The 13,551-nt window shown below is 40.5% G+C and overlaps 1 protein-coding gene across 3 annotated transcripts in view; it reads left to right on the forward strand.

The window, feature by feature from the left end:
* SENP2 (SUMO specific peptidase 2) overlaps positions 1 to 6,020 on the forward strand; it is a 34,290-nt gene extending 28,270 nt beyond the window's left edge. For 2 of the 3 annotated variants that reach the window (XM_024768203.1, XM_024768213.1), the window contains exons 16-17: positions 3,148 to 3,243; positions 4,739 to 6,020. In XM_024768203.1, coding sequence (XP_024623971.1) covers positions 3,148 to 3,243; positions 4,739 to 4,801 — 159 coding nt within the window. In that variant the 3' untranslated portion in view covers positions 4,802 to 6,020. The remainder of the gene's footprint in view (positions 1 to 3,147; positions 3,244 to 4,738) is intronic. The other variant, XM_024768211.1, reaches the window with a different exon arrangement.
* The last annotated feature ends 7,531 nt before the right edge of the window (positions 6,021 to 13,551 follow it).

A 13,551-nucleotide genomic window follows, 5' to 3' on the forward strand; every position in this document is an offset into this window, starting at 1 on the left:
TCCCACCTCAGAGGCACAGCACTAACTCCTGGCTGCAGCACCAAGAGCCTTTCATCCACACGGCTCAGAAGAAAAGGGAGAAAAAGTAGAAAGAATTAGTAGAAGTAGAAAGAAAGAAAGGAGGGAGGGAGGGAGCAAGGAAGGAAGGAGGGAAGGCAGGAAAAAAAGACAAAGTAAAATAAAATAAAGTAAGATAAAATATAATGAAGTTATTAAAATAAAAAAATAATTATTAAGAGAAAAAAAAACAAAAAAATGGATGGGTAGAACCCGGAACAAATGGTGGAAGCAAAGCTATACAGACAAAATCTCACACAGAAGCATACACATACACACAAAAAAAGGAAAAGGGGAAAGAATAATAAATCTTGCTCTCAAAGTCCATCTCTTCAATTTGGGATGATTCGTTGTCTACTCATGTATTCCACTGATGCAGGGTACATCAAGTTGATTGTGGAGCTTTAATCCGCTGCTCCTGAGGCGGCTGGGAGAGATTTCCCATTCTCTTCTTTGTTCTCACAGCTCCCAGGGCTCAGCTTTGGATTTGGCCCCGCCTCTGCGTGTAGGTCGCTGGAGGGCATCTGTTCTTTGCTCAGACAGGACGGAGTTAAAGGAGCCGCTGATTCGGAGGCTCTGGCTCACTCAGGCCAGGGCCGGGGTGGGGGTGGGGTAGGGAGGGGCACGGAGTGCAGGGCGAGCCTGGGGCGGCAGAGGCCAGAGTGATGTTGCGCCAGCCTGAGGCGCTCCGTGCGTTCTCCTGGGGGAGTTGTCCCTGGATCCCAGGACCCTGGCAGTGGTGGGCTGCACAGGCTCCCCGGAAGGGGGGTGTGGATAGTGACCTGTGTTCGCACACAGGCTTCTTGGTGGTGGCAGCAGCGGCCTTAGCGTCTCATTTCTGTCTCGGGCGTCCGCACCTTTAGCCGCGGCTCGCGCCTGTCTCTGGAGCTCCTTTAAGCAGCGTTCTTAATCTCCTCTCCTCGTGCACCAGGAAATAAAGAGGGAAGAAAAAGTCTCTTGCCTCTTTGGCAGGTCCAGACTTTTCCCCGGACTCCCTCCCGGCTAGCCGTGGTGCACTAACGCCCTACAGGCTGTGTTCACGCTGCCAACTCCAGTCCTCTCCCTGGCGCTCCGACCGGAAACCCGGAAACCGAAACCCAAGCCTCAGCTCGCAGCCCCGCCCTCCCCGGCGGGTGAGCAGACAAGCCTCTCGGGCTGGTGAGTGCTGGTCGGCACCGATCCTCTGTGCTGGAATCTCCCCACTTTGCCCTCCGCACCCCTGTGGCTGCGCTCTCCTCCGCGGCTCCGAAGCTCCCCGCCTCCGCCACCCGCAGTCTCCGCCCGCGAAGGGGCTTCCTAGTGTGTGGTCACTTTTCCTCCTTCACAGCTCCTTCTCGCTGGTGCAGGACCTGTCCCTATCCTTTTGTCTCTGTTTATTCTTTTTTCTTTTGCCCTACCCAGGTACGTGGGGGGTTTCTTAACTTTAGGGAGGTCTGAGGTCTTCTGCCAGCGTTCAGTAGGTGTTCTGTAGGAGTTGTTCCACGTGTAGATAGATGTATTTCTGGTGTATCTGTGGGGAGGAAGGTGGTCTCCGTGTCTTACTCTTCCGCCATCTTCCCGGAAGTCCCCGTGCTGGATCTTTAGTTGCGGCAAGTGGGATCTTTTGTTGCAGCATGTGAACTCTTTTTTTTTTTTTTTTTTTGCAGTACTAGGGCCTCTCACTGTTGTGACCTCTCCCGTTGCGGAGCACAGTCTCCGGACACACGGGCTCAGCGGCCACGGCTCACGGGCCCAGCCGCTCTGCGGCATGTGGGATCCTCCCGGACCGGGGCACGAACCCGTGTCCCCTGCATCAGCAGGCGGACTCTTAACCACTGCGCCACCAGGGAAGCCCATGTGAACTCTTAGTTGTGGCATGTGGGATCTAGTTCCCGGACCAGGGTTTGAACCCATGCCCCCTGCACTGGGAGCATGGAGTCTTTGCCACTGGACCGCCAGGGAAGTCCCCTAATGGCTCCTTTTTAAAGTAAGCTACATGAGTTCAATTTTAGCCCTAACCTCTATATAATGGTTTGACTATCTTTATCCAAAAGCATTTTCATTTCTAAGCTGAATAATTAGAAGAGTAAGTGTTGAGATTTCCTGAGGAAAGCACAGATAAAAGAAGAGTTTGTTAGGATGAGTAACTGTGTTCTGGAATGGGAAATGTAATAAAGAAGACAAATTCTCTTCATTTGTGTGGTGGAGTCTATAGTTCTTTCCACTCTGTGATAGATGCTGGGCTCAGGAGAGAAGTTCGAGGTACCTACCATATGTATGGGTGGTGTGCATTTTCAATCTTTTCCTTTTTACAATAATCATGTGTATTTTTTTGAATAAAAATTGAGTTGTTGTCATCTAGTATGTTTTCCAGCAGTGGAATTAGAGTCTCTTATTCCCCTTATAACTGACAGCCAAAGTGTGTAAGGGGCTGGCCAAGATTAGTGCAACACGGGCTTGGGGAATGTGTGAGTTTACTTCACCTGGGCTTGGAATCCACCACCTTTGGTTTATGGTGCCTTTAAGTGCTGCTTGCAAGCAGTAGTGTTTTTTTTTTTCAGGACAGAACTGAACATCATGGCAAGCTTTCCTAACTGGTTAAACCCTATAAAGAGGCTTTTTTCTCTCTCCTGCTTGCAGCTGTGGGGGTCCAAAGCAGTAGTCTTAGTTTTCCAGCTAGGGAAGACAAGTCAGACTCTGCAGTATGGAAATAGGTTAGTTGTATTGTAAGCATATCTCTGGTTGAACCACACTTAGCCATTTTCAAAATTTATGAATGCCTTTGAAAGAATTCTGACTAGAATTCCTGTTCCTGGTAATAAAACTTCTTTCAGTTTGCTTTATATGAGAGCTGAGAGATTGAACTCTCACTTTGCTTTTCTCTTTCCTTCTAAAAAACATTTTCCGTGAGGCGCGCATACTCCATGTCATGGGTTGGGTTTTTATGCCACATAAAGACTAATTGTGTTTGCGTGTGTGTGTTTGTGTAATACCAGATTTAACATTTACCTTTATAATATTGTTTATCCACAGTAATATTTAGAAAAAGTCAAAGGAGTTTGTATTTGATGAAATTTCACCCCTTCCTCTCTTCTTGTTTTGTAATTTTAGGAGATTCCTCAACAGTTGAATGGGAGTGATTGTGGAATGTTTACTTGTAAATATGCAGATTATATCTCTAGGGACAAACCTATCACATTTACTCAGGTGAGTGGAGACCCCTCCTCATCCTTTTACTTGTTATTAAACAAGATAAACTCAGAGCATGTTACCAGTGCCTGGCACACATTAAGCTGTTAATAATGGTAGTTGTGCTACTATTATTGCTGTAAACCTTGGCCATAGCCCTACTCTTGCTAGTATCAGGGTTTGTCACTGTATCTGCTCTCACGTTTATCCTAGTCTTTGGTGACCAGTGGGGCAATTTGCATATCTCTGAACTCCAGTGTTCATTGGTTCTTGAGTGATACTAATATTTTTAGCCAAAGAAGGAGGCACATCAGAATATGTAACAGCATGGGGAAATCAGGCCTTGTGAGAACTTAAGCTGCAGGTCTAAGATGTAACTATGAATGCTGATTTTCCCTTCTGTTCTGATTATTTTTGGTTCTCCATAGCTCTGCATTTGAGTGGAAATTCAAATATGTTGAGAACTCTTGAGTATTTATGTTTGTAATAGTGGATTCTCAGTCTTTTTACAACCAAGGACAACCTCCTTTAAAAAATAGTTTGCTTTAACAGACCTCATTTTGATAGCTACCAAATTGTACATATTGAATAGTAGGACTTATAATAACCCCATTCTAAGCTTTTGAACGTGAACTAACTAGGGCTCCCATGCTGAATTAATAAAATTGGTTAGCTTCAGCAGTTTTACTAAGAATAAATATGTAGTTTTTTACTACAAGTTTTGAGCTATTTAAAATAATTTATGAATCCATGTGTTAAGACTTTTTAGGCCTCTTAACACTAGTGTATAGTAAAATGGTATATCCAACTATTTATAAGGAAACTCCAGGAGTTCCTCAAGGGTGTCTGATTTCATCAAAAAGAGTTACAGGTGATTTTGGATTTGTCTTGCATGTTGTTGCTTTGAAAACTGGACCATGTAGTGATTATCAGTTAAAGCAGAATAATATATTAAGAAAAGCCTCTAATTCTTTGATGCTTCTAAAGAAGGATTTATTTATTCTCTGAACCTAATCACATGAGATTTGAAGGGGGGATGTTGCTATTTGAACAGAATTGGCCATGGACAACATTTGGTATAGCACAGAGTAATTTGCAGGTTTGTTTTTTTCTTTATTTAAACAGACTTCATGTTTTTCTCATAAGAGAGCAGAATATGTTAATTTTAGAATGTTTTGAAATACAGGTAAGTAGAAAAGTTACTTTTTGTGCCGCCACTTAGCTATTTCCCTTTTTGGTACACGTTTTTGTTATGAAGTTGTTGTTGGACTCTATTGTATAATTCTGCATCCTGCTTTGATTTTCCTTAACACGTAAAAATGCTTATGATACATATAATAATACAAATAACCTCCTTTTTTTATGGCTTTGTAAGTCTGTACCATGATGTGGAAAAGTCAAGGCTTACACAAAGGACATTGACATCCTACTTTATTTACACGCTACAACTAAAGGTTGTTGACACTGGGCACTTTCATGTGTGATGTATGTGTTACTTGTGGATTCTCTGCAGCACCAGATGCCTCTGTTCCGGAAGAAGATGGTGTGGGAAATCCTTCATCAGCAGTTGCTGTGAGAACGCCCTGCCGCAGTCCCTCCTGCTGCTGGTGGTTCTTTCACAGATGGACGTTTCCATATACCTCATGCATTGTGGGTTAAAAAGTCCCTGCATCACCTCTGTTCTCTCACAGGTACCGAGCTGTTAGAAGTGCATGAAGGCCCCTCTCTGCACCCTAGTCCTGACTTGGTGTGTGGAGGGCTGCTTGCAACCCTGTTTATAAGGCCATGCCTGCTCAGAGCCCTGGACTATCAACCCACACAAGAACAAACACTAATTAATACTTTTTTTAAGATTTTTTTTTTTCCCTGTGAACGTGGGAAATGCAGGATTTATTCTATGATTTTTCTGTGTGTTCATGTGTATTCATTCACTCACTCATTTGCAAACATAATGGGCAGTGGCTGTTTTCTGCTACTCTTTTGAAGTTAACTCTGAATTTCTCATTTGAACTATTTATTTCTGAAAGGAATGTTAAGCTGCCCCTGCTGAAGATCAGGAGGGAAATCAGTGGGGGGCGGAAGGGTTAATTAACTTCTCTAGCTGGAGCAGTAACTGCCAACTTGAAGCAGGAGGTCTTCTTTCTTTTGAGGCTTGAAAATGCCAGGAGAAGCGCTGTGGTGTAGGGCTCTGGTTGCCTTTCAGAGGAAGTTCCACACTACAGCATTGGCACAGTGTCGTGGAAAAGTGGAACTGTGGCCAAGGAACTCTGGCTATCCAAGTGTCTTCAGAAGAGTGTCGTGGTCATCCTAAAGAGACTTCCCTTTCTGGAAATGAGGTGACTTAGCTACTCTTAAAACTGGATTTGAAGTCACTGTAAACCCTAAATCTTCATTTTCATCCCAGATCTGGTTGAGTATAAGCCTCAGATATGTAAGGGCTGGCCTGAGCTGTTTATTTCAAAAGATACTATTCAGTTTAAAGCTATTTTCCTCAAAGTTTTTTTTTCTATATATAAAGCCAAAATTAAGTTTTGTACTCATTAGTATTTACATATCCCCATTCCACCGCCACTGAAACCTGTGCAAGAAAATTCAGTACTTGGCTCTGAGGTTGCCAGTTATACAGTAGTCTATTTTGCCTATGAAAGTTTGTATTTAACTGTTTTGTTCATTAAAAACCTTACAGTGGTTATGCATATTTAATTTCAGAAAGTTTAGAGTTGGTCAGAACATATTTTGCAAGATCTAGTGCCTAGTGTTGCTTTTCTGATGTAATAAAAGGTTGTCTGGCAGAACCTGAAAAGTATATGCTGATTTCTAACCCTTTCCCTACTTAAACCTCCCACACTTCTCCTCGTTCACAAAAGTAAGAGGTCAAACCAGAAAAACTGGGCATCTGTTAGCTATGAATCAACATGTCTGCCATCTGGAGGCCCTGGCTTCTGGTCGCAGAGGCATACTCTTTTTTTTTTTTTAATTTATTTAATTTTAGCTGCATTGGGTCTTCGTTGCTGTGTGTGGGCTTTGTTGCGGTGAGCGGGGGCTGTTCTTCGTTGCAGTGCGTGGGCTCTAGGCGTGCGGGCTTCAGTAATTGTGGCACATGGGCTTAGTAGTTGTGGCTCGCGCAGGCTGTAGAGCGCAGGCTCAGTAGTTGTGGCGCACGGGCTTAGTTGCTCCACGGCATGTGGGATTTTGCCGGACCAGGGCTCGAACCCGTGTCCCCTGCATTGGCAGGCGGATTCTTAACCACTGCTCCACCAGGGAAGCCCTACAGAGGCATACTCTTGCAGGCAGTTTTCCCTGAGATGTGTAAAAGTCTTGGTATAAGACCTGGGGCCTCTGGTGAGGATTGAAACTGCTGGGCCTACTTGACGGTCAAACCAGAGGACGTGTGCTTAGGTGATGATTAAAGAGTGAGCCAAAAAAAAAAAAAAGAGTGAGCCAGTTGGGCTGAGTCTCCCTCAAGCTTAGGCTGTACAGAGAACCCTGCCTGCAGCCTCCGTTCCTTTCTTGAGGCTTCTGGAGCTGTGCCAGTGAGTACTGGGTTCAGGCAGCAGGCACAGCCAAGAAAGGCCAGAGATTTACTGGGTCAGTAGTGCACTGAATGCCTGGTTCCCACTTGGCACTAGTAGGTTTCACCTGAGAATTTAGAACCTTGGTTAAGATTTGTTCCATGTGGGGTAAATCCTTTTAGGAATGGCAGCCCAAATGAGTGATGCTGGGGGTTAATGTATTTGTATTACAAGTATTTGGAGGGGCTTCTTATAGCAGCATTCACTGAGCTTTCCACTAATGTGATTCTTCAGGATAGCTCTTAATAATCTTCTAGGACATAATGAATTGATGAGAACAGAGAGTCAAGTTGGAGAATGCCATTCTACTTAACCCTGAGTTTCTGAATTTAATAGGAGATAACACAGCCATGCTTCTGTAGGCACTGGCATTTCTCTGTACAGATACTTGTTGGTAATAGAATTTTAATACCTAAACAGTTTATGAGAAAAGCCGCCAGCTACTGATAATTTGCTAATTATCAGTAGCAAATTATTAACATTAAAGCCAGTGAGAAAGATATCTATCTCTATTGCAGTAGTTTGGGGGTCTGAAAAAAAGGTGGAGTGAACCATTGTTCTTTTTTTAGTAGGCAGTCTCTCCTAAAGATTGATGAAGAAGAAGAAAAAAACCCCACAACTGTTGGTGAGCAAATGTCTTTCTCATTTTTGACCTTTGAGCCAGGAGGACGGTGGGAGGGAAACAGACTTGGGGCATATGGAAGATGTCTGGAGAGCCCCTTTTTCTACCTCAGTTACCTAAGGGTGTTAGAACTTCTGATCTTTTCCTCCTAAGCACAGCTTGGGGAATGCCATGTTGAATGGTGGATGTTTGCCTGCACTGTGAGGCGTTGCTTGGTGCTGGGACCAAGGTGTGGGTGCAGGGAGAATGTGTCCTTGAAGATATATTGAACTTCAGATACAAATAAATAAATACAGTGGAGAAATTTAAGTTTGTAACAACCTTAGTACTATAGTTAAGCTACACAGTTTAAATTGGCTTTTGTGAGGGAATTCCCTTGTGGTCCAGTGGTTAGGACTCTGTGCTTTCACTGCCGAGGGCATGGGTTCAATCCCTGGCTGGGGAACTAAGATCCCACAAGCCGAGCAGCACAGCCAAAAAAATAAATAAAATTTTTTTTAAAAAATTGGCTTTCGTGAACTAATTGGGAACCTAATCTCTTTATGATAGTTTCTTTAAGAGAAGCTCTAGGTACCCATATTCAAACAAATTTTTGGTAATTGTTTGTAAGTTGGGGATCTAGGTGTCTGTATTGCTTTGGTGATTTTTTTTTTTTAATTTAATATATACAAGGAAGGGTTTGAGTGTTTGAAATAGGTGTTGATTTTATCTATTTATCAATAAATTCATCTCTTTAATTCAGTGGCTTTCAAATATTTTTGATTGCAACTCATAGTAATAAATGTATTGTGACCAATACACACATGCATATATTATGTGATTATATATGGACACAAAAGTTTTACAAAAAATATTACTTATCCTTACTACACTGATAGTTTTCTTTAAACAAAAATTTTTTTAAGGTGAGTTGTGACCACCACATTGATTTCTCAACCCACTAATGGATAGAAATCCAGTTTGAAAAACACTGCTCTAAATGAACTGACAGCAAAATGCAAATTATGTTCAAAACTATAATGCTTGAGACCACAAAAATACAACAAATGTGGGGTTGTTTTGAAATGAATCAATCTAAATCTAGGAAAATGGGCCAGAAGTTTTCAGACCCTCAATGGAAATACGTGGTTAAACAATCCTTGTTCTTCAGGTTTTTACAGTGGAATTTCATGAAATATGTTCAGTAGAAGTCCTATTACTTCTACGTAGGATGTAAAACAAAGGGTTCTATGGCCCAGTGAATGTGTGTACCATGTCTTTTCCTCCTGGGGATGCATGGCAAATGTAATAAATTAATGTCTTAACCTAGTGTGTCTAAAAACTTGGACGTTGAGCCCTCTGTGTTGACACCTGTGGAACTGTTTTGTGAAATACAGTTTGGCACGTGCCAGGAGAAGCAACATAGAGCTCTTGGAAGCATATGCTTCAAATATACATTGGGGAAGTATCCCCTCTCCCCATCTCAGCCCCCCCGCCAAGCACACACACTGCCTCCTTAAGGGCATGTGGTGATCATGGTCTGTGGTGCCACTATATTTTTCTTTAATTGTATCAGTAATAGGTGTTCATAGTAGAAAAATAAAATACTGATAGAAGTTAAAGAATAAGAGTTCTGTAAACTCACCACCCAGAGTTAATAACTCTTAACATCAACATTCTGGTATATGTCCTAGCCTTTGGTATATACCCTGTCACGTGTGTACTAATAAGTGTGTGTGTTGCGCACGCTTGTGCAAGTATATATATATTTTTGTTATTAACAAATATGGAATCACACTATGTGACTATATAACCCCCTTTCCACTTAATTTATGTTGAACATATTTTCATGGCAATAAATATTGACATCTTAATTGCCGTGTAGTGTTCCAGCATATGGTTATAACATAATTTATTTAATCAGTATTGTTAGACATACTGTCTTGCAGTGTTTTCAGTTATTCTCTTAGGAGAAGTTCTTAGAATTAAAATTTCTAAATTAGAGTGACATGTATTTTTTTAAAAATCAGAGATAAAAATCCACCCATTAGTATTTTGACTGGCACAGGCTGATGACTTCTACCTCTATTGATTTAAGTTTTATAATATTTTTCATGTGTAGGTCTTCTGGATAAGTTCATTCTGAAGGACTTAATGTCTCATTTTAGTGGATAATTTTATCTTTATTTAACTACTTTACAAAAAACTTTTTATTATGGAAATTTTAAGACATAAACAATCATCACCACCTTTCAGCAGTTATACTAAAATGTGGCTAATCTTGATTCACCTTTTTTTCATGGGAGGGGGAGAGTCTGGAGTATATTAAAGCAAAATCCAGACATGTCTTTCTACCTAAATACTTAAGAATGTCTCCCTAACGTATAATAACTTAAAAAAAAAGCCTTTGTCATTTTTACACATAACAAAATTAGTAAGAATTTGCCAGTACCATCTAATAGTTCACATTCAAGTTTCCCTGATGATTAAAACGTTTTATTACATTCTTCTAATCAGGATATATAGTGGGTTGAATGGTGGCCCCCCAAAACATATGTCCGCATCCTTATCCTTGGAACCTGTATTACTTTCTTTGGCAAAAGATGTGATTAAAGATCTTGAGAAAAGGAATTTATCCTGGATTGTCTGCGTCAGCCGTAAATGCAGTCACATGCCATATAAGAAAGAAGCAGACAGTTTTGAGATGGATAAGGCGGAGGCGTTGAGATGGGCCTAGGCAGTGTTTATTTTTATACCCAGTTTTAGGTATAAACAAAATCTGGAAAAAGACACCCAAGTGTTAATGATTGGCTGGACAGGCTCTGTTGCTTTCTAATTTTTTTTTTTTTTTTTTTCGGTACGTGGGCCTCTCACTGTTATGGCCTCTCCTGTTGCGGAGCACAGGCTCTGGACGCGCAGGCTCAGTGGCCATGGCTCACGGGCCTAGCCGCTCCGCGGCATGTGGGATCTTCCCAGACCGGGGCACGAACCCGTGTTCCCTGCATCGGCAGGTGGACTCTTAACCACTGCACCACCAGGGAAGCCCTGTTGCTTTCTAATTTATAAATTTGTGTTTGGAGTTTAAAAAAAAAAAAAGGAAGAGGCAATGAGACTACAGAAGCAAGACTGGAGTGATGCTACCACAAGCCAAGGAAGCCTGGAGCCACCAGAGCTGGAAGAGCCTTCCGAGGGAACCTGGCCCCGATGACACCTTGAGTTCAGGCTTCTGGCTCCAAAACTGTGAGAGAATAAATTTCTACTGTTTAAGTCCATCAAATCTGTGGTAGTTACAACAGTCTCAGAACAGTAATATGGGATCCAGTAAAATGTACACGTTGCCATTGGTTATTATATCTCTTGAGTCTCTTTTATTCAACAGTTGTCTCCTTTCTTGTACTATTATTTACTAGAGAAACCGGGTGTTCCTGCGGAAAATCCCACTTCTGAATTTGGCTTACAACTCCTTGGTGGTTTTTAACTACTTCCTCTGTCCCTTGTATTTCATGTAAACTGGTAAGCTTGATCTAGAGGCTTGATCAGATTCAGGTTGAATTTATTAGGCAAGGATACTTCATTAGTGGTCATACTGTGTTGTATCACATGACGCATAATGTCTACTTGTTCCACTTACTGGTGCTAAGATTGATCTGTAATTCAGGCTGTCAAGAGTTCCTATTCATCTTTCTCTTCTTGGTTTTAAATTTAATTGATGATCCATTATTAAGAGGTACAAAATGGTGATTTTCTAATTCTATCATTTCTCTATGTTAATTACCTTGAATTCTTCTATAAGAGAAAAACTTCTTATCAACTAATTTGGTTACCCTGAAATGTACTGCAACTAGGAAAAAATATGACTTTTAAAAATTTATTTTATTGAAATATAGTTGATTTACAATATTATATTAGTTTCAAGTATATGACACAGTGATTAAAATTTTTATAGATTATACTCCATTTAAAATTATTATATAAAATATTGGCTATTCCCTGTGCTGTACAATATATCCTTGTAGCTTATTTATTTTATACATAGTAATTTGTAAGTCTTAATCCCCTACCCCTATCTTGTCCCTCTCCCCCTCTTCCCTCTCCCCACTGGTTTGTTCTTTATATCTCAGTCTGTATCTGTTATATTCATTTGTTTTATTTTTTAGATTCCACATATGAGTGATAACATGGAGTATTTGTCTTTCTCTGACTTACTTCACTAAGCATGATACCCTCCAGGTCCATCTGTGTTGTTGCAAACGGCAAAATTTCATTCTTTTTTTAAATGGCTGAGTAATATTCCTCTGTGTGTGTGTGTGTGTGTGTGTGTGTGTGTGTGTCTGTCACATCTTCTTTATCCCTATATCTGTTGACGGACTTAGGTTGCTTCCATGTCTTGGCTATTGTAAATAGTGCCGTGAACATTGTGGTGTATGTATCTTTTTGAATTAGTGTTCTCTTTTATTCCAGAGTAGAGTTCCTGGGTCATATGGCAGTTCTACTTTTAGTTCTTTTAGGAACCTCCATACTGTTTTCCACAGTGGTTGCACCAGTTTACATTCGTGGCAATAGAGTTTGAGGGTTCCCTTTTCTCCACATCCTCACCAACATTTGTTATTTGTGTTCTTTTTGATGATAGCCATTCTGACAGGTGTGAGGTGATATCTCATTATGGTTCTGATTCACATTTCTCTGATGTTGAGCTTTTCATGTGCCCATTGGCGATCTGTATGTCTTCTTTGCAGAAGTGTCTATTCAGGTCTTCTGCCCATTTTTAATCAGCTTATCTGTTTTTTTGATGTGAGTTGTTTGAGCTGTTTATGTATTTTGGATATTAGCCTCTTATCAGTCATATCATTAGCAAATATATTCTCCCATTATGTAGAGTGTCTTTTTTGTTTTGTTGATGGTTTTCTTTGCTGTGCAAAAGCTTTTAAGTTTAATTAGGTTCTATTTGTTTATTTTTGCTTTTGTTTCCTTTGCCTTAGGAGGCAGATCCAAAATAACACTGCTCTGATTTATGTCAAAGAGTGTTCTGCCTATGTTTTCTTTTGGGAGTTTTATGGTTTCCAGTCTTACATTTAGGTCTTCAATCAATTTTGAGTTTATTTTTATATATGGTGTGAGAAAATGTTCTAATTTCGTTCTTTTACATTTAGCTGTCCAGTTTTCCCAGCACCATTTATTGAAGAGATTGTCTTTTCTCCATTGTATACTCTTGCCTCCTTTGTTGTAGATTAATTGACCATAGGTGTGTGGGTTTATTTCTGGGCTCTCTTTTCTGTTCCACTTGTCTATGTGCTGGTTTTGTGCCAGTACCATACTGCTTTGATTACCGTAGCTTTGTGTATAGTCTGAAGTCAGGGAGCAAGTTACCTCCAGCTCTGTTCTTCTTTCTCAAGATTGTTTTGCCTTTTTGGGGTTTCCATATAAATTTAAAATTATTTGCTTGTTCTGTGAACAGTGCTGTGGGTATTTTGATAGGGACTGCATTGATTCTGAAGATTGCCTTGGGTAGTATAGTCATTTTAACAATATTGATTCTTCCAATTCAAGAACATGGTATATCTCTCCATCTGTTTGTGTCATCTTTGATTTCTTTCATCAGTGTCTTAAGTTCTCTGAGTACAGGTCTTTTACCTCTTTTACCTAGTATTTTATTCTAGGAATAAAATGTGATGGTAAATGGAATTGTTTTCTTAATTTGTTTCTGATAGTTCATTGTTAGTGTATACAAATGCATCCGATTTCTGTATATTAATTTTATATTCTGCAACTTTACTGAATTCATTGATGAGCTCTAGTAGTTTTTTAGTGGCATCTTTAGGATTTTCCATGTATAGTGGCATGTCATCTTGCAAACAGTGACAGTTTTATTTCTTCCTTTCCAGTTTGGATTCCTTTATTTCTTTTTCTTGTCTGATTGCTGTGGCTAAAACTTCCAATATTATATTGAATAAAAGTGATGAGAGTGGACATCCCTGTCTTGTTCTTGATCTTAGAGGAAATGCTTTCAGCTTTTCACTGTTGAGTATGATGTTAGCTGTAGGTTTGTCATATATGGCCTTTATTATGTTGAGGTATGTTCCCTCTATACCCACTTACTGGAGAGTTTTTCTTATCGTAAATGGATGTTGAATTTTGTCAAAAGCTTTTCCTGCA

This window comes from Neophocaena asiaeorientalis, unplaced genomic scaffold (assembly GCF_003031525.2).
Source record: "Neophocaena asiaeorientalis asiaeorientalis breed wild unplaced genomic scaffold, Neophocaena_asiaeorientalis_V1.1 scaffold225, whole genome shotgun sequence".
Taxonomy (NCBI): domain Eukaryota; kingdom Metazoa; phylum Chordata; class Mammalia; order Artiodactyla; family Phocoenidae; genus Neophocaena; species Neophocaena asiaeorientalis.